Source organism: Siniperca chuatsi, linkage group LG3, assembly GCF_020085105.1.
Source record: "Siniperca chuatsi isolate FFG_IHB_CAS linkage group LG3, ASM2008510v1, whole genome shotgun sequence".
Classification (NCBI taxonomy): Eukaryota; Metazoa; Chordata; class Actinopteri; order Centrarchiformes; family Sinipercidae; genus Siniperca; species Siniperca chuatsi.
Window position 1 is genome coordinate 24071734 of NC_058044.1, and position 20990 is coordinate 24092723.

The following is a 20990-nucleotide window of genomic DNA, read 5'->3' on the forward strand; positions in this document are numbered from 1 at the left end:
GTCCAGGGGGGTAGCCTATCTGTGTTCACCGCTGATGATCGCGCAGTCTCGTAGATTTTACGGCGACTCTTGTTGAGGAAGCGAGAGAAACACGGCCGTCCCCCCGCTGCTGAAGCCTGCTGACGGCCAAGTGTCAGATCGGTGTGTGTGGCGGATGCAGGCCTTCTGGGTGTGCATGCAGGGACACTGTAGGAACCACTGACACTGTATTTAAACAGCAATCTATACAGGACATTACAATGCTGCTTGGGTATGAATGCATCATATATATTATATAATAATCTTATACTGTACATATTATCAGTAAAAAATTTATTTCTGCTGATAATACTTTTGTACTAAAATTTTGAAGGCAGCACATTTTCTTGTAGGAGAGTATTTTTACCGTGATATTGCCACGTTTACTTAAAAGAAGACATGATTAAAGACATAAAAATTACTCATCTTTGAATGCTAAGTTGTCTGATAGGCTTTTTGACAAAACAAGTTCTACTTCTTCTCCCTTAGTAAAAAATGCTCGTACGCACACATATTAAACTCAGATTTTAAGGTGAGCGCAGAGAAGCGCCCCCCCTCCATGAAATAAGATCCTTTGCAGTGATGTATAGATAAGCACTGATTGCAGAGAGCCACATAAGCGGTTTACGAAACAGAAAACTAACGAATCAGAACAAAAGAGAAAAAATTGAGGAAAAGGGGAAGAAAAATATAGTGGTATTATTGTTATTGCAGAGGTACTGTGTTTAATGATCTTGTCAGGTGTTCTGTCTTATTTTGTCCACTGCCTTGTCCATCAACACTCACATCTCCATCCTGCAGTTCTCTGACTCTCCAGAGATGAGTGATGTTGCCAGCCCACCTGCTCCTCCCTCATCACTTTATTCTCTTGTGATAAACACTCTAAAGGCCAATCCAGGTTTTGTTTATGGCTGACTCTTAAGACCATTAATGATCCCTGACTAAACACACACACACACTGGAGGTCCCCTTGCTTTCATGTTCCTTTCATATGTGCTGACTAGCTTTGTATCTCCTGTTGACAGGCCTACATGGCCTGTAAGCACGTACACCACCTCTATTCAGCTCCCGTCTCCACACCTGCTGGTCCGAGGGGAGCAGTTTGACAGATCAGAGAGCAAACAGGTAGACTATATAAGAGCAGCACACTGTAGTTTGGGAGGTTGACTGATTGACCTGAAAACGAGTGAAGAAATTGCCTACTGTGATCAAATACAGCTCGCCCTGTTAATTTTCCCTTTGCAGGTTTTCTCAAACTACACGCCTCGATGTGTAAGGGGCTCTCCTCCCTGCCCTCCTCATGCCTGGAGAAGTAAGTATGCAGCTGGATCCTCATGTTTTTTTATGTGAATAAGTGATTCCCTGATTGCAGAGTTTGTATTATGAAGCATTGTACGTGTGTGATTTCTTGTGCCTGTGTGTTTCAGGGCAAAGGAGATGCGGGTGAAGTTAAGCCATCTGGCTGAGACGCACCACAAGCACAAGTAAACCTACTGAAACCCATGTTTCAAATAAATCCACTCATCTGCCAGTTATCACGGTGAAGCTGAACTGTGACTGTTCCTGTCTCTCTTCTCAGGTTTCAGGATGGAAAAGCTCTTCAGGACCTGGAAACTCTGCTAAACAACAAAAGTACGCCTTTTCCCTTTATTTCTTTATTTTTGTTCACTTTTTTCTGTTCATTGTTTCAACAACACAGGCAACAGGTCTTTTTCACAGAAGACATTTTGCATGTCACAGTAGAAAAAGCACAAATGTAAATATATATATAAAAAAAGAGTGATGTCTGAATTTAACTAATTTAGCTGCTTCAGTTTCAGGGTGGTATTGTGCATGCTGGCTCACTTTCACACTGCCATAGCTTATTGGGACACTTAGAATTGAGCCATTGTTAATGTTAGTAACACCTGTGCTTTGTGACAAGTCAGAATGTCTGCAGTGAAAAAGGCAAACTGATTGTCTTTTGCCATTTTTCAAAATTTCTTCCATGTATAAGTATGCAAAAAAAAAAGAAAGCTTGCATAGCAGGAAGTTTTATAGTTACATCTTGCAGTACTTCAGTCTGTCCATGTCTCTGTTCATACAACACTAATCCTCAGGAACGCCATGTCATCATCTACAAGGTGCAATAAATAATTTAATGCAATAACAGTGACTGAATATTACTGTGGCTGGCATTTTAATCGAAACATGTCATTCAAATAACAATACTTTGTTGTATAATTTGTTCTGATACAAATTTTGGACAACCAAAACTATGATTCACAATGGAAAATAATATCAATGCCAATATTAAAGCAACACTATGTAACTGTTAAAAGAAGAAATGCATTCTTCTTACAAATAAAAGCTGATTTCATATGGTGAAGTGTATTCAATTGATTGCTCAATTTAATACAGTCTTACAGGTTTTTCTGCTACAGTCTTATTTGGTCTGTTATAACCAGCAGGTTTGGTGGCCAATGGTAGCTAATGTTAGCAAACTTCAGTTAGATAATGCTGTATAAGTGACGATAATGAGTCAGTTCTTCGACTTTATGACTCTTGTCTACTTGTGTTACTATTACACAACATTTTAGCATTTACCAGTATTACCATTAAATGTCACTTGTGTGCACATTGGCCACTGTTGCTCAAAAGTTACACAGTCGCACTTTAATATTAAAGATATAAAAATATACAAATAAATCCATGTCCAGTGTATTGATACTCACTCATGAGATGTGGACAAATTCTATCCCAGGTTTGCCAGTTGCCAGAGCCAAGTAAGCATGAGAAGCTATGATTTTTTGGAAGTTTTAGCCAAATGTATGGCCTGAGTTGCTTGTAACTTGCTTTTCCTTCTTTTCGCATTGCCTCTTCTGGATTTGTCTCATCCTCTTCCCCTCCTTCTGGCTTGTTCCTCTCTCTTTCTCTTTCATTCATGTCTCTCCCAGGTGGTCTGCAGGCGTTTCATGGGTTCCTGCGTTCAGAGTTCAGTGAGGAGAACCTCAGGTTCTGGCTGGCCTGTGAGGACTACAGGGTTTCTCCTTCAAAGACCAAGGCCAGCAGCATCTACAGCCAGTTTCTCAACCCTGACGCCCCACAGGAGGTTTGTGGAGAGGAGTGTGATATAAGAGGAGCACAGAGCATTAAAAAAAACAATGAATGGGACTTGATGATGTATGCAGTCAGGATAAAGAGTAGACTATAATTAAAGCGCTTCTTTTGATAATCTGTTTTCCCTTCAGGTAAACTTGGACGCTGAGACCCGGGAGGCTCTGTTGAGTGTGATGGACTCTCTGTGTGCCGACACATTCAACAAGGCACAGCAGAGGATCTACAGTTTGATGGCCAAAGACTCCTTCCCCAGGTTCCTGCGCTCCGCTCACTGCATGGAGGCAATTAAAGCTTTCTGAACATGCACTGTTTATTACCACAGACCTGCTCTAGATATAAGTGCTGATGAATCTGTACTGCTTGACATGTTGATTGTATTTCACCAGTTATTTTGTTTTGTGATTGTTTTCCATATGGTAGTGCTGTTCTTGTGCATTGTATGTATAATGCATGCTGTTATTATGACACTCAGTTGTAGACATAGTTAGAAAATCTCACATAGAAACCTCAATTAAGAGGTTAAATGTAGATGCAACTACATTGCGCCTCTGGACTGTGTTACATCCAGAAAGGATTTAAATAAATACCTCATAAGAGAACTCAGTATGTGGTATTTAATGACATCAGTATTTTATACATGCATACTGTATATAAACTCTATTTTTTCCATATAGAAGTTTGCCAAACCTGTTCTGGCAGAGGCTGCTTGAGAGCGCAAGTTGACATTAAAACAGTTCAGTGTTCAGCCTTATCACTGCTGTCACAGCGCTGCTCTGTTACTAAATTGGTGGTCTTGAGAAATGTCTTGCCCACTTCCTTAGATGATGGTGTTTACTAAAGACAAACAACCTGGGGAATGCCTCAACTAAACGGCTTCACCTTGGCTTTTTAGTCCAATATAATAAAGGCTTACTTTACTTTACTTGAGTCAGCATCAGCTGGGGATGAAGACTACAAGTTAGAAAATTAAAACAAATCTGGGAGTGTGGGGTTAGAAAGCAGTGAGCTCACCAGACCTCTGTGGCCTGCTCCTCATCTCTGCTTGAGGCTAACAACCCGAGGCTACAATTGCACACACCCGAATCTCTGACCGAACTTCTCAGCACTTGAGTTGCATGTTGGGTAATTTTGACAAGGACGAAGAATGTGTGTGGAATAAATAAAATTATATCTCTGGTTTTGCTACATCAATTTTGATCCTTTTTTAAAAACTGCCTAACAGTCTGACAACAATGCTCTCCTATAACACTCAGTACTCAACGCCACACTTGGTCTGACTATTGCAGGTGGCTAGTTCTGTGGATACAGTGTTAACACTCTCTTACCATTTGTGCCTCTTTGTCACTGTTATTCAGCAGAGGCTGCCTGTGGGAGCACTGGGCTCTCCATGTAGCCAATTCAAATAAACTAGTAGTTTGAGCTCAATAAAATATATGGGCTTATGTGGGAAAGCCACCGGTGATTATAAACACTGTCCATGTGCAAAAGAACTTCCCTGAGCCTTGATTTAGCTGAAGTCTTCTGTTATTCTAAAATAATTTGCCTTCTGAAGACTTTGCTGGTTGACACATGACCTGGATGGATTCCTTCATCAATGCTGTATTTCCAGGTCACAACAGAGGGATTCAATACCAATAAAATATTTACAGAAATTATCAGTGATGGCTGGAAATACACCTGCAAAGTGTGTTGAACATATCTCAAAGGATTCTTGACAGTGGCAGGTGCACGATTCATAGTTTAGTTAAATGCTTTCACTTTTTCTGCTGCTATGATCACATTTCTAGTGATCAATGATCATCATTACAGACATTGCTCCTGATAAAACACCTTCATCATCCAGGATTGCAATCTGCTTGCAGTCAGTTTTGTGAAGCAAGCAACACAAAGATAACCAGTATGTGTTATATACATAACACATGCATAACATCAAACATTATGTCAAGCAATGTTTCCCCTATTTTATGCTGATTTATTGTTTTCTGTACAATCATGATAGAATGATACAAAACGGTTTTTTAGAGAGGTACAACCCAAAGGTGATATAAAGTCATGGTTTCTTATGTTCTTTCCTCTTTCAATCAGGATTTTTACAATAAAAAAACACAAGCAAACAAATCAGAAACTCCTTGAGAGCCAATAAAGTCCCGTGGTGCCCCCTAGTGGAGGTTTATGTAATTTCCATGGCCCAGCGATGCATATCATATCTAGAATGTCTGTTCTCTTATTTTATACATTTCTTTGTTAATTGAAAAATTAATAATTTGCATCTGTACAAGAAGGGCTCCGACTATTTCTATATGCCTGAAGTCCGCTGAAACATTCAGGAGCCAAAAACAACAGGACAGCTGGCATGTATCTTAAATCTGATTCATGGGGTCAATGTAGGTCACTGGCCCCATGACTAAGTCGTTAAGTTTAGCACATTCAGCCTCAGGTCTGTAGGTGTGCGGTTGCGTATCAGGCCCTATTTGGAGCTGGTTCCTGGACGGGCTGCTCCAGGGTTGCCTTTACCTTCAGGCCCTTTAACCACACTCAGTGGTTTGTGGAGGGATAAGCTTGCCTTCTGGGTCACCTCCTGCTCAATCTTGTTCCTGATGGCAACCTCTAGACCCTTCAGGGAACAGCAGAGGAGGTCATGTTAAATTTAAGTAATCAGTCAAGCTCACTGATGTATTCGCTGCTAAATTCTTCTGACAGATTGAAAGAGCTGCACTGAGACAAACTGCCACTGTGCTACTGTCACTTTCTGTCAAACTCGTGCTCACCTTCTTCAGCTTCTGTTGCTGAACCACTTGAGCCTTCTTGGGGGCAATGACCCTCCCTTTACAAAGGGGGAAAAACAAAATCATTGTCAAATTTCCAAATGCTATAACCAACAGTTTATCAAATTAAATAATTAACAAACATAATTAAATAACACAATTTGAATGTCTGTCTGACCTCAATCAGATAGGCCTGAAATGTCATTTGTTACATTATGCAAAAATACACTGAACAGTAAGTGACATGTATTTCCAGAAAACAGTCCCCACTTTGGTACGGTCTCTATAAGCCCACACCAACAGCTCTAAGGCTCATCTGTCTACATCAGAGCATTTCTTGCTCAGTAAATTGCGCTTGTCATTAATAGTGTCATTGTTGTTGTGATAAATTTGAAGTAAAGTAGTGTAAGTGTAATTTTTTCTACATATTCCCCTGGCTTTTCCAACAACGTTGAAAATACAAAACTGTGTTTTATTATAATCACTTAACAAATAAGGTCAATATCTGAATCTTGATTGTGACCACATACACCCAGTGGCCGGTTTATTGGGTATATTGATCAAAAGGTATTGTAGTCTACTACAACAACCCTGCAATAAATCCTATGAGGTAATTTTGGAGGCTGTAGTGTTGTTTAATTGTATGGCGTTATACTGAGGGGTGTTTCTAATATTTAGTCTACCTTCACTGATATAAACGGGACACACACACACACACACACACAGAATAATAGAAACGCTTCTCGGTATAACACAATGCTATTTAACAGTTTCAACAAACACTGAACATCATAACCTTCATGAAGGTAGGATTTATTGCAGGACTGTAGTATTCGACTGCATTAGTTTTAGCTAGGTGTACCTGATAAACTGGCAACTGACTGTATAATTACACTGGAATACTTTGTGTTACAAAAAAATGAGCTCCCTTTTTCTTTCTTGGTGTAATTAAAGTTGGGTCAAACATAAATCTATTTTGTTTGAGGATTTTCTAAACAGATACATTATAGGTTATATGTAAAGTCCCTCAGTGTAGCAGTATTACACTATACATACAGTGAGTCATAACAACATTAACGTTGCTTTTGTCATTAAAAACACCATTACACACAATAAAGGAAACACTGCAACACAGGTAAGAAACAGGTATTCAGTGGTTTCCTTAGCAAATATCCAAAACATCTGCGTTTAATAGCTGTTTATATAAAAGCAGCACTAAGTAATTAAACTCCTTAGGTACCCGTGTCACTGGAAATATGCCGTGGCACTTAATGCTGAATGTAACATTTTGAAGGAATGAGCATAGCTGGTATCGAGCCACGTCCTAATACTTTCTGCTGGATATTAGCTAGCTGGATAGCCACTCGTGTTCAGTTGTTTCAATGCAGGTCACATGTTGATGCCGTTTCCCTAAAAACGGTTTCCACGCACTTTTCAGCAACACATTGGATAACAGGTAAGATTTTTAAATCATACCTCCTTTCTTCGGTCCTTTCTGTTTGTTTTGTTGTTGCTTTTTAGACGCTCCTGTCCGCTGAGCTTTAAATTTCTTTGAACCTTGAGCCATTTTTGCTAACCGGAAATGCACCGTTCTTCTTTGCTTCAAATAGTGGTTTTCATCGCCCCTTGCTGCATTACCGCCATCTACAGTTCAGTCTCAGCGACAGGCTAATATAATACAGTGTGTTTGACAGACAAAAACAACTCTCATTCACTGTGGTTTTATTCTTTTTACTGTATTGATGTGAAAGAGAAAACTCTTAATTCATGACTGCACTTTACAGCATTATATTCATATACGTATATATAAAAAAAATCCAGTTTTGAACTATTTCCACATGTTACAAAATAAACCCAGATCAAGTGATTATCAATAACAACAATAACATACTTGCACTTAAAGAGGCCATCTGAACAACACTCCTTCCATGGTAATTGCAGGCCATACTAATCATTGAGAATAATACACAAGCACCTGCTTTGATTAGTCAAATCAATGCAGAAAATATGTGGAAAGCAGCGCTGAATTTTGGCACCTGATTATTAGGTATGTGTTGGGCGGAGGTTGGTGGAACATCTTTTTAAATACAGTACTATATTACTGCTGCTCCAAAAGCATGATGTAAAAAACACATCTTAATGCTGCAACCCAACATAACACACTAGCCGGAATCTAGGCTACTTTGGCAAACTAAAAGCACCGCCACAAATTATTTGTCACTTTGGGTTCAAGATACAAACATTAGTGAGACATGGAGAATTTTAGTCCAGATTTGATCTGCAATCTGTCAATCTGCTCTGCTGCAGCCTGGCACGTCAAGTGCTTGTGTTCATGCATTTCAGTGTTTGAGTCCGTGTAGGCAGACGGAGAGGTAGTGTGTATGGTTGAGGAGGCCTCCCCAGTGTGGTGTACTAATGGCCTAGTCACTAGGAATCACAATGTCATGAAATAAAACAACAAACCACAGCCAAACAGTTATAATCATGGACGGACAAACAAAAATCTCGTACCCTCTTAAAGATTTAAAAAGAAATAATACGTGGCGGGTCTGATGGCCACAAAGTTGCTACATATGTCTGGAACATTGTGAAAATTTGCCCCCAAACATGTGACGTCTTAAACTGTACAAAACAAAAGAAAGAAAATTCAAATACACAAGTGTCTTTTATGCTCGTGTGTAACCTAACAGCATCTTTGTGAATTGAAGTTTGATGGGTACACAGAGGACGAACGGGAGGAGGAAGATGAAAGTGAAGGAAGAAGTGAGCTTATATTACAGAAAGATATGGACAATGACACTATGGATACTGCTATCATTATTATTATTATTATTATTATTGACATTATGCTTTTTTAGGCCGTTTTCTCTGGACCTCTCAGTGGTCCTGTAGAGTAGGTAACGTTGTGTATTTGTCACCTGTTTAAGTGAATGAAGTGAATGATAAAGTCCACAAGGGCAGTGTGCGAGGTCAGAAGGGGTGTTAAGACGGTAGACCAGCGTATTATGTGGCCAGACTTCTGACCTCTGTCTCATCAAGCTCACTGAGAAATTCAAGCACAAAAGTCGGTCAGTATGTTTACATGCACATTAGTATTGCGGTTTTCTCATCTTGGTATGGATCCTTTTCCGGATATGATGTATACATATCCCTGTATACCCGATCATAACAGTATCCAGGTTTCGGATCATCTGCATGATTCCTCAACATCTCAGCCGCTCACTTCCGGACTGTCTGCGGTTGAGTTGCATTGTGGGTACTGTAGGTGTCAGGTCTTGACAAGGAAGAAGAATGCGCAGTTGAGGATGAAGACAGTTTGGTTTCTGGCTGTCTAAACTCTGCTGTGTTTAACACTTTGTTGGATTTAACTTCTCCATCTGATCACCAGTAATGGTCAAAAACATTGTATTTTTTGTTTTACTGACTATCTACTATGTAACTTCAGTTGACGACGCACATGCACACATGGCAGAGAATGATCAGAAACCTGGATCAGGTGTTTTTGTGTGTGACATGATCCTGGTTTCTATTGGGATACTCTAGCTTATCTAAACCAGGATATGACGTTTATATGCACAAGATATAACCATGATACTCATGCTCGTAAATGCACCCATTTACAAAAGGGTGGAGACACAGTGTGCTGTAGTAGTGCGGTGGTAGTTTCTGAGGGCAATTCAATTCAAATGGCTGCCTCAGGGGTCTCGTTATCGTACGTTTTTAAATTCGATTTTCCCCAGATAATTGTGAGCTTGACGAGATGGCGGTCTGGCTACGTGATATGAACCAGGGTGAATGAAGGAAGGACAGAAGGGGCTGCTAACTGTCCGGTTATGATGTCAGCTCACATCAGTGAGCTATATTGGTGCTGCACCTGTAAGGCAGTGAGCAGTGTGGGCCCCGAGCCTGGCCCTGTGACATTCAGTACAGCGAGTAGGTGTGTCCCATACAGACTGAGATATCTGGGACTTTTCTATGGAGCCTCTTAAAACAACAAACGCATTGCAGGATCACTGACCAGGTGACAAAACTGCAGGATCTCAGTTACACAACTTCCACGCACAAAACCTGGGAATGACATGGGATATTGTACATGGGTTCAACCTGCGTTTTAACATTCGAAAACAGTCTACTAGTTATGGGTAAATACTGGGTCACTGTCAGGTTTTAAAAAACTGGTTGCTGCAGTGTTATTTTTAAACTAGAGTCAATAAGGGCGCGTGATGTGGATAGGGCTGCAATTTATTATTATTTTCATTATTGATTAATGTCAATTATTTTTAGATTTTTGATCTGAAAATAGTGAAGAATGTTCACAATTTCCCAGAGCTCAAGGTGACATCTTCAAAACAGCTTGTTTTGTCCGACCAATAGTCCAAAACATTTGCGAAGCTGACATTTTTATGCATTTTTGCTTAAAAAATAACTTCAGTGATTCGTTTATTATAAAAATAGTTGCTGATTATTTTTCAGTTAATCTGACTCATCATTTCAGCACTAGATTATTCAGTCTGCTTCTGAAAATTGAATGCAACAATTTCTGCTCTACAATCCTGTTCTCCCATCGTCAGGGTCAAGAAGAGACAAACTCATGGGGCTAGAAATGTCAGCCAAAGACTATGGAGAAAACCCTTCATGTAGTCCTTAACGTCTACCTGTCTTCAACCGCCATGGCCCTGATCTCATGTCATAGTCTGGTGGGCAGAAAGTCAGACTGGAGTCAAACAGCATCTCAGTTTATAAGGAAGGATGAATCCAAATAGTCGAAACACATTGTGAACAAAGCACAAAGGCAAGAAGTGACTGAGTGTCTGAAGTCTGTCCTGATCACAACCCCTAACAAAAGCAGTTACATCTGAGATGAATATTACATTCGGATTGTTGGTGGTATAACATTATGTGTCGCAGAGCTTTCTGCAGACAGATACTGCAGTGTGGATAAGTGCCCCAAAATTGTAAAGGATTAGTTCACCCTAAAATAGAGACATGAAGTCATCTACTGCTCACTCCCACTCCCAAGTTTTTGATTAACTCAAGTGTGTATGGCCAAACTAGTTGGCTTCATATTTCCCTCTTATTCTTTTGAATAACTTCGAATATCTTTTTACAAACCTATACAGTAAAATATAATAAAAACTTCTAAACACCTGCATAATATCAACACTGGGTCTTTAAACTGGCATTAATTTTGTTTTCTGGCCACTTGGGGGCAGTGCAACAACCTGTTAACACAATATATGACATACTACCACCTTATAAAGTTGTTAAGGCGGACTTGTTAGCAAACAGTTGCTTATTTACAGATCCTGTGGATACAGAGCAACATAATCATTCATTTGGAGTCGTTTGTTGTTTGTGTCCAACTGACAAATTTAAGTCCAATATTTACTCTCAATTCAGCTCTTGTTTGGTCTCCACCAACTCCTGAGGGAAATATCTGGCGCTTTAGCTGCTAAATGCTCCACTATGTTCAACATCTCGTTGCTTACGTTGTCTGTCTGCTGTTTGGAGGTAGTGTTCAGTGGGTATACCACAGCTTTTTCATTGAAAACACCTGCCTTTTGTGTCAAAAAAAAAAGGTTGATGAGAGCTGTGAGAGTGAACCAAGACAGTAAAGTTGTGAGCTGTAAAACCAAAACAATGAGCTGAAAGAAGCTAAAACACTCCATATAGCTGACAGGAACTGAAGAGTTGATAGTTCTCTGTGGGTCCGTCTCTATGAGCGACACCTTTCACATAAATGTAGTAATTTTTTCCCATTGTTAATATAAAAATACTGTTTTTAGCTTTACTTGTATTGTTCTGATGCAGATCTAGTTGAGCACACCCCTTCAGTGGCAAGCAGAGTGCTTTAGGAAACAGATATTAAGTTATTATTTGACTTATTTTGGACATTTTTCTAGGCTGTAAAACATTGACCTGTTATTTAAAAATATTTTGGGCTAAGCCTGACTTACAAGAACAAGAAGAAGCTACATAGGTACTTTGTGGTTGCACAAACATTAGTAAACTACATTTTGGGGTGAACTATTCCTTTAATGTGATGCCTGTATTACAGAAATACAACAGCATAACAGACCTCTGAGCTCACAGCAAAAGCTGTTATGGCAAAAATGACAATTTCAATTTTTTAGATTTTTCATTCTTACAGAGAGTGTCCTGTGCAGTACAGTGAATGTTTGTGTGGTGCTGAAATAAGTATGGTTATATATATATATAAGTACAATATTAGATTAGAAGTGTGGTATGATACAGTACAAGTGGGAATAGCAAGATGCAAACAAGGAGTGAGGTATAAATACAGCCATGTATTGTCATAGGCTTCAGCTGACTAACGAGGGCCGATCAAGAAATTCCACTTGTTCAAAATGTTGCCGCACAGGGTAAAAAGTGAGAGAGATATACGATTTTTCACATCACTAAAGATTTCTCGTTGTGATAATCTATGAGCTATTGGATAATTCCTCTACAAAAGGTTTCTATGCAGAATGAACTAAATTAAATGTTAATATAACATTTTTGATGTCAGCTTTAATTTGAAATAACCACATATTTGGTTAAAATAGCAGTACCGTTTACTAGCAGGGGTTAGTTTTCTACATATGTACACACTACCAGCAAGGATATGTATATTTACAAGTGGGTAGCAGCATTTTAGAAATCATGGCTGATAAAAAAAAAAAACTACTTTGAAATTAAAAAAATCTGTCATGCCACTTAGACTTTTTGGAAGTTTTTTTGTTTGCAGCTGAAGAAGCCCTGAAAAATTACCTCAGTAACGACTTGTAAAAATTGTTTGCCAAATAGAATTTATGGGATTGAATCCAGCTGAGCGCTATTCCTTGTCGCAGAAGCCTTTTAGAAAGAAGCGGGAAGAGAGAATGAAAGACGGAATGGAAAAGGTGAAACGGAGAGACCACAGAAAACGATGAAGGACATAAAAGAAAGGGGAGACTGCACATGTGTGTCTGCTTGACTCCCTGCAGTGACTTTGTGTGTGGGTGATTAAGAGACTGAAGAGCATTTTTTCTTCTGTGTGCACCACTGACAGTGACTGCGTTGACCAAAATGTAATTAAAACCACAACTATGACTGTGTGTGTGTGTGTGTTCTGTAATGAAATGAGTGTCTCTGAGTGTGTGACGTTAAGGTGCAGTGGCGCACACGGACCAGCAAGAGGGGCTGAGTGGCTCTAGAGGGCAGTGAGGCGGCCGGTGAGCGCCGCCTGGAGCTCAGAGGGGAGGAAGACTCCCAGCTCTGTGATGATGCCTCCTGTGATGAGCTGGTGAGGGGTCACGTCGAACGCTGGGTTCCACACCTCGATACCTGCAGTGAACAGTTAGGAATGAGTGACACATTAAAGAATAAGGTTGGCGATACTCTAGATCAGTGTTTCCAAACCTTTTTTATCAGTTGCACCCCCACAGCTATGTCAGATTAACTCAAGTATACCCCATCATCAACACCGCCATTTATTTCAAACATTTATCTATTATTTTTAGCTTATTGCTTCAGCTGTTTATTCATTACTATAGGGAGTGTATCTAAGTTCCCAGGGTCCTATGTTCCTCAGCTCAATAACATCCTCTTAATATAACACATCAAGAAGACCTTTCAAAGGGGTTTACGTTCTCAGCAATGTTTATAGGTCAAATGTTCAATGTATGTACTTTCTCCTGTGTACACTGACATAAAGGCGAGCTGCTGTAAGTTTCCCTTCGAAGGATCAATAAAGTATTTCTGATTCTGATTCTGATGTTTCCCTGCGTCAATATGTTGAAATCAGCCACCTACAGCTTATAGCCTACTGATGTTATACTCCTTGAAACCTATGCCCTCAACTTTACAGGCAAGACAGTTTTCTTGACTTCAGACATTGATATCTCCACAGTGGCTGAACAGATTTTTACCATTCAAACTAAACTGCGAAGACAGCCCTTACCAATCCCTTACAATGTTAGTTTATATCAAGAGACGCACATGCTGGGAACAAAGGGATGAGATATGTATTATTATCATCAACCGGTAAACCCACTTTGTACTTCACACTAATTTTATACTTATACCCACTTGGTACTTAATTTATTTCCTGACCTGTATTATAGTGTATTATATTTTTTGCTTAGTACTTCTATTCCTGTGTGCATGGATGTGACAGTGAGCTGCTGGAACAAAAGAGTTTCCCCTCGGGGATCAATAAAGTATTTCTGATTCTGATTAGGGATGAGCACAACTATTTTGTTTATTCGTGATTTTTAGCTAACTATTTCATCTGTTTATCCATTAATTTTTAGCTAATTCAGCAGTTTTCTGTCACGTTAAGCTAACTATTCTACTTATGACCCTTTGTCATAGGTTTATTACAGTATGTATTGTAATTTAGTCATCACTGTAATGTGATTTTCTCGTTTCAGATTATTTGAAATACTTTTAGAACCTCAAAGGGTTAAATCTCTCCAGAATTTCACAAGAAAACAGCAATGATTATAGAAAAGTCTGAAATATTTTGTGTACCAGAATATGTTTGGGATTTTTTGCTATCCCGTTAGTCATTTCACGAGTCCACAGATTTATCTTGCAAACCTGATCCCCAGGTTGGAACAACTGCCCTAGTCTGTCGCTCAGTACTTCATTACTCTGTGGCACAGACAGCCACACGTAAATCTTTAAAAATGGGTCACTAATATATATAGATTCATTTTTCAAAAGGCTCAGTAATATCCTAAACTGTTTACTCAAACAGGAGTGAATGGTGCATTTGTTGGGGACCACTTTCAGTCACATTGATCCACATTTGGTGCTCTAGTGAGTATTTACAGCAGCAGGACGGTGTATGTGGGATTGACGCTAAATAAACTACAGTGCTTTTGTTCATGGTAATGAGGGAACATGTCACCCAGTGCAACTGTTTGTCACATTGATGTGATTTTAATTGCTTTTAGACAACAATGAAGCTCTAAGACACAGAGGAATAAGATATATCAGGCTTTGGCTACACAGGTAATACTTGTTAGTACAATCCAGTTATTTCTGGTTTTGGTCTTCTAATGGAATTTGTTGACTGTAAAGAAAAATATCGAATTGCAGCCTTATAATTGTAATTTAACATGCTGTTTACAGGAAGGACCAGAGAAGAGTGTGAGAAGAAAGTTAAAGAGAGACGGTAACATATTATGTACAATCACGCATCCTCCTCTCCAGGGGCCAGTGAGCTCATTAAATGAGTGTGCTTTAATTACTGTGATGTCACTGAGCACCTCTCTGCTCTGGCAACGTAATTAGACATCAAATGACTCAATTCCGTTCTAACAAACTCACCTAAAACACACTTCCAATGCCCGGTCTTACGGACTCAGACTTTGATGCATAAGTCTGTAAAGGCTCAGGATTGCCCCATTGTGAAAGCTGCAAAGTGATTGATGGCTTTTAAAAAATAAAAAACCTTTCACAACTCATTTTGAAAGACGGCAATTCTGCAGACTTCCTTGGGGGACTTACCCACAGTTCACAGCATTCCAGTGTTAAAAACTATGGCAGGGGACGCCCTGATGGCCTAGGGGTTTAAGGCACTGACCATGAACTGCAACACCTCTAGTTTGATTAAGGCGTAAAAAAATGACCAAAAAACAAACCAACAAAAAGCAATGATGGCAGGGGAAATCCGAAAAAACATTGAAAGAGCTCTCAAGAACACGTTTACAGGCAGATAGCAGCAAGCGCTTTGTGAAAGCGGAGCCTCACACTTTTCTGGCCCCAAAAATGCCTCTGTACAGGTAACGTGATTTCACAGTGCCATCCCATTCTTCATACAGCATTTGAAGCCCTTGCACCTTCTTTCATTGCATGCGACATCAATTAGAGTCTGTGAGAGTTCAGTGCTTAGGGCAGACATTGGAACTGGGCCACGCTCATCCATCTCTCCAAGCCTGATGTTTTCCTGACGCTCCCAGTGTTCTACTGAGCTCACAGTTTTTTATGAGTTTGTAGCCGTTCCTGTTATTTTTTTACTTTTAAAACAACATCTGTGATCCCCCCCCCAACTTCCCACACTTCTTACCCGGGGCAGCAATGGGGACTCCGTTTATACTGGTGAGTTCCTCGGGGGGGCGCACTTCGATGATGATGTCCCTGCCGCTCTCCAGGCTCAAGTCGCACGACGTGCTGGGTGCGGCCACATAGAAGGGAATCCCATGGTGCTTTGCGGCAATGGCCAGCTGGTATGTTCCCACCTTGTTGGCTGTGTCACCATTGGCAACCACCCTGTCTGCACCCACCACCACAGCTGAGAGGGAGAACACGACAGAAAGAAAGTAAGCGCTGAGAAAGAGTAAAGTTTGATCAAAAGGAAAAAGAGTCACGATACCACACACACACACACCTGTGATGGCCATTTCTCTCATGGTGAGGGCTGCCATGCTGTCTGCAATAAGTGTAGCAGGGATTCCCTCTGCTACCGCCTCGTATGCCGTCAGTCTGGATCCCTGGTTGTACGGCCTCGTCTCTGTGCAGTACACACGCTTCAGCCTTCCGAGCGCTTGGAGGCTTCGCACCACACCTACACACAAACAAAGAGTCATGACTGCAGTTACGGTGCCATAAATATTCACCCTCTTTCTTCATTCACACCCACGGCTCCAGTCTTACCGAGTGCGGTTCCGTATCCAGCTGTGGCCAGCGAGCCGGTGTTGCAGTGTGTGAGGATGGTCACAGAGTCCCTCGGGACGCCAGACAGGATGTGCTGGGCGCCATAGTTACCGATCTTCTTGTTATCATTGACGTCACGCTCCAGCATGTCTTCGATCCAGGCAATTACACTGTAGGAGGGGGGCCACAAGAGGTGGGAATTGAGAAGAGGCTCCGTCTGCCACTGTGAACTTAATGTGTCCATCAAGTCTGCAGTTACAATATGTCTGCATGTTTCCGTTTGTCCTGACTTCAGGTTCTCTGTATATCTATTTCTCTCATTCATCATCTTTTTTCTTCGTGTTAGGTTTTTATGTTATCCCTCCCTTCACCGTAGCTATAATCACATTTTTCCTCATGTCCTCATCTTTTGTACACTTACAGTATCAGTTTGTTATTCTTGCTCCACGGACTCTAAATGTAGCCAGTGTTTTCTCAGTCATCTGTTTCATAAAGTATATGAAACAACATTTTAGGAGAATGGCCCACAGTTCAACTCACACAAGTTTTAAGAACCAAAAATGTGTCCCCGCTAGGTTTTTCACCCCACTGCTCCAGTATCACTCGTACGCACAATCTATGTTAAGTTAGATATAAAGCGATGCATGCTGTTATATTGCCTGTAGTATATTAGAGGTTCAAACTGAAACTTAATTAACTCAGAACAATTAACACGACCCATCCGCCTCTGCTGCACTGTGATTTTTAGCTACACAGATTCATCACCCAGCACCACATGTGCTGCCTATGATAGGAGGAAAGGGAGTTTCTAGTAGTTTCAATAACCCAAAACAAAAGGAAGCATCGATCCAATTTCTTTTCTCCAAATGTAAAACCTCTCTGCGTGGAACTTATTTGAATCATTGTTATGTGAGGTAACATGAGGGCGGGGATTGCTGTGGTGCGGAGTCGGGTGCCCCCTGTGACTGAACTCATATCAGAAACACTGACTTTTATAATGATATTGAGAAATAAACAGTATGTGGATTGGTCTCATCTGGCCAATACCCAATTCGGTCAGTATTTGAGCCGATATCTATCTGGCGTATTGGATCAGTGCATCTCTACCCAAAATGTTGTGTATTGTCCTCCTAACATGGCAGCCACTATCCACCTGGATCCCATTTTTCCATCAAAACTAACACCAACATCTAAAACACTAACGCTTCACATATGTTCTGCTTCTTTCCTGTTCAATAATTCTTCTCAGGTCGTTTCTTTTTCACACTGACAATTAATCCCAATGACATGTATAGTATACAGGCTTCCCAATTTTCACATTATGTGTGATCTGATAAATTTCACAACTTTTTCAAAAAGACACCTGCCGCTGGTGTTGAACGAGGAAGTGCTATAGCAGCAGCTAACTTGGCTTCAAAAGTGCACAAAAAAAGCTTAGATCATTTCAATTCACAGTATAACTTTTTACTGATATGACAGATGAAGAAACCGATAAGCTCATTGTTTGCAGACAGAGTGTCCATTTGCCTTAAAGGCGTCCTGGTGAGTTTCTGTTAACAAAATGCACTGTAGCCTTGAGGCTAAACAAATATTTTTCAAATGCATTTTCTTCCTCATAAAACACTTGCAAACCCACAAGTAAAAACATGGCTCCATAGCACTACTAGTGATCAAAAACTCAACAGGGTACCTTTAAATTATTGGCTGAAACTAAATTACACTACCATGCACACAGGCAAGCAAATCAAACGTCGAGAAAAATGTCAAAGATTTTGGTCACAGGGTGGCTGTCAAAAAAAGAAAAAGGATTTGAACAGGGTACATATTAACCCACTATGGGGACCCATGATGAAAAAAAATTGGAGTAGGCCCCAAATGACCCCCGTTTGTGATAATTTTGTAACACACAAAAAACATTTAAAAATATGCACCGTGTAAATTTTGATGCAGGTAAACATGACGATACCAAACAAATCTGCAATTAAGGGATACGTTTACAATTTTTATCTAAAAACTGTCATCATTCCTCTTGTACATACTGGCCCTGAAGAGATCCCTTCCAAAAATGAATTCAATGTAAATAGGGATAAAATTCACAGTCTTAGTTCAGCCAAAGCTAATATGAGGCTTCAGCAGTCTTAGCTAGACAGATCTAGTGGGTATCTTCCATAGTTCCTGTATTTTTAGTGCAAAATTTCCTCTTTTTGTTTCCCCAGACAGAGTTGTACGTAAATCTATCCTTTAATCAGTGCTTCAATGACTCAATATCACCTCCATGTAAACAGCCCACCTTTCTCTGAGCTGCTCCGAGTTCTTCTCCATGCTCTCGTTCTCAGCAAACTCCATCAGCTCGCGGGCGGCGCGGCCCATGTTGACAGCGGTGGGCCGGGCTGACGTCAGGTGACACAGAGACTCCCTGATGAAGGTCACAGGGTCATCACCCCCGGCGCCTGCCCGCAACTCCACAGCCAGGCTGAGGCAGCCGACAATGGCGATGGCTGGGGCGCCCCGCACCTGGAGCAGAAGGAAGTGGAAAGTCAGCATCACGCTGTGGTCCTCATCTTTGGTTTCTATGCCAACTTCCAACAGCTCTCTCCCAGTTTTCATCAGGATTATTAATCTCTTTCCACCACAGGGTTGGAAATGGGTGATCACTGAGCCAAAAGTTGTCAGGACAGCGTTCACTGAAATATCATCTGTGTTGGAGTCATTTCTCTCTCTCTGTCATTAGACTCCATTATCATGACATCACCCTCTCTGCTTATATAGTACATTCCTTCAATCTGAGACACACACAGGATCAAACATGTAGCTGCTCTGACAAAAGAGTGAATATCTGCTCAGCCCTGATAAGTGAACATCTGAAAATGTCCCCAGCTGTCACAGAACTTGAACAACATGTAAGTATCTGAACGCCTCTGTGTGTCAGGGCTTCAGGTATGGAGGGAGAAATGAGCTGGAGGTGTCACTGAGTGCAGCACAAGACCAAAACGCGAACAAAAAACCCTGGCAAAGGGCATTAATAATTCATTAATAATCTCTCCCAAAGAAAGAGGAGGGGGGGTGGCATATTTCATGGGTGGGTGGCTGCGTGCAGATATCTAGTTTGTTGCGCGTGCACACGATAATGTGAAAACTATATATAAAGGATGGTTTTGGAGGGGTAGACAATCGGGGAGTTGTGGGTAATGCTGTAGGTGTATCCAAAACAAAAATATAGGCCGACAGCGAGCAGAAGACAACACATGCGCGCAGCGGTGGGAGCACAAAAGACCCGACAAAAAAAAACATGCACGACGGGAATAAATGCGCATGCAGGCACGTCGGCTAGGAAGTGGGAGAGAAAGCCCGTAGAGTGAGAAGGGGTGGAGGAAGAGAAAAGAGCTCCGTTACCTTCATGGACTTGATGGCCTCGTAAGCGTCCTGCACCGAGCGGATCTCGTCGTAAACGGTCTGGTGTGGCAGCAGCAGCTGGTTGAGGATCTGCAGAGACCCGGCCCGGTAGCGGATCGCTTCCAGCGTCATGGCCGAATAACGAGGCGGGATAGTTGGAGAAATAACACGGATGGACCGGTTGCGGGCGGGTGCGCGCACACGCACTCACTCACTCACACTCTCTCTCTCTCTCACACACACACACACACACTTTCACACACACTCTCCCTCCCTCTCTCCCTCTCTCTCTCTGAGCGGATACACGTTGAAGTGACCGCGGCCTGGTTGTCGGCAGTCCCGGGAAGCGTCGCAAAGAGAGGACGGAAAGTGTAGCAGGAGGTGGAGGTGCGGGTGGGACGGAGTAAGAAGAGGAGAAGGTTGGCTGTGTTGTGTGGGAGGATAGAAAGGGAGAGGAGTGACAGAAGGGCTGGAAACCTTCACACACTGACAGACAAGCAGACACGGAACCACGTGTCCACCCGAGCAGGAAGCCCTCGCCTCTGTGTCCACGCCCACCAAAGTCTCGCGGGTTGTCCAATTTTACCAAGACTCCCCTCTTCTGTGTCTGTGCACCATCCCCCCCTCATCTTTTCCCCCTTTTGTCAGGGGAAATTTCACATTCAAATACGTTATTAGCATAACACCAAAGCCGCAAGCTTTCCCCCCAACAACGGCAAGCATGCTCTGAAAAAAGATACGTCTATTTTTGTCTCGGATTGTATTGTTTTAACCCTCGTCTTTTGGTGACATTGTCTTTACATGCCCCCACACACCTCACTGCTATATGTAGAAATAAATGGTATTAATATGACCTTTTAAAAACCCACAACGTACAAAATTATTGAAGTGGTAACTCTTCCCTTTGCCACAAACTGAGCTTGCATGTCTTAAGGGTGACAAAATACAGAAGTGACCATAAAGCATTGTTACGCCAAATAAATAAACATTTCATTTGTTTTTTATACTGAATATACATGAACAGACATATTCCAATCAAAAAGACTTCCTGGCACAGACCCCTGCATCTGT

General features: G+C 41.2%; 3 protein-coding genes across 6 annotated transcripts; 1 reads left to right on the plus strand and 2 right to left on the minus strand.

The window, feature by feature from the left end:
• Positions 1–5: 5 nt before the first annotated feature.
• Positions 6–4308, plus strand: si:ch211-196h16.12 (regulator of G-protein signaling 5). Of its 4 annotated transcripts, none has more exons than XM_044191343.1 (7): positions 6–141; positions 1044–1143; positions 1264–1330; positions 1446–1502; positions 1598–1650; positions 2955–3109; positions 3249–4308. In XM_044191343.1, exons 3-7 carry the CDS (start codon positions 1287–1289, stop codon positions 3414–3416), a joined length of 477 nt encoding a protein of 158 aa, XP_044047278.1. In that variant the 5' UTR covers positions 6–141; positions 1044–1143; positions 1264–1286; the 3' UTR covers positions 3417–4308. The 4 variants fall into 4 exon arrangements, with proteins under 4 accessions (XP_044047278.1, XP_044047277.1, XP_044047274.1 ...); XM_044191342.1 differs by having other exon boundaries at positions 41–169; XM_044191339.1 differs by having other exon boundaries at positions 114–250.
• Positions 4309–5068: 760 nt separating this feature from the next.
• On the minus strand, positions 5069–7511 carry lg3h19orf53 (linkage group 3 C19orf53 homolog). The gene is made up of 3 exons (XM_044191345.1): positions 7359–7511; positions 5886–5941; positions 5069–5731 (listed from the first exon to the last, which is right to left on the minus strand). Exons 1-3 carry the CDS (start codon positions 7447–7449, stop codon positions 5585–5587), a joined length of 294 nt encoding a protein of 97 aa, XP_044047280.1. The 5' UTR covers positions 7450–7511; the 3' UTR covers positions 5069–5584.
• An 86-nt stretch (positions 7512–7597) lies between these two features.
• On the minus strand, positions 7598–20495 carry mri1 (methylthioribose-1-phosphate isomerase 1). Its single transcript, XM_044191338.1, has 6 exons — positions 19920–20495; positions 18817–19040; positions 16527–16696; positions 16261–16437; positions 15940–16164; positions 7598–13208 (listed from the first exon to the last, which is right to left on the minus strand). The coding sequence occupies exons 1-6, from the start codon at positions 20049–20051 to the stop codon at positions 13075–13077; spliced, it is 1062 nt and encodes a 353-aa protein (XP_044047273.1). The 5' UTR covers positions 20052–20495; the 3' UTR covers positions 7598–13074.
• Between the last annotated feature and the right edge of the window lie 495 nt (positions 20496–20990).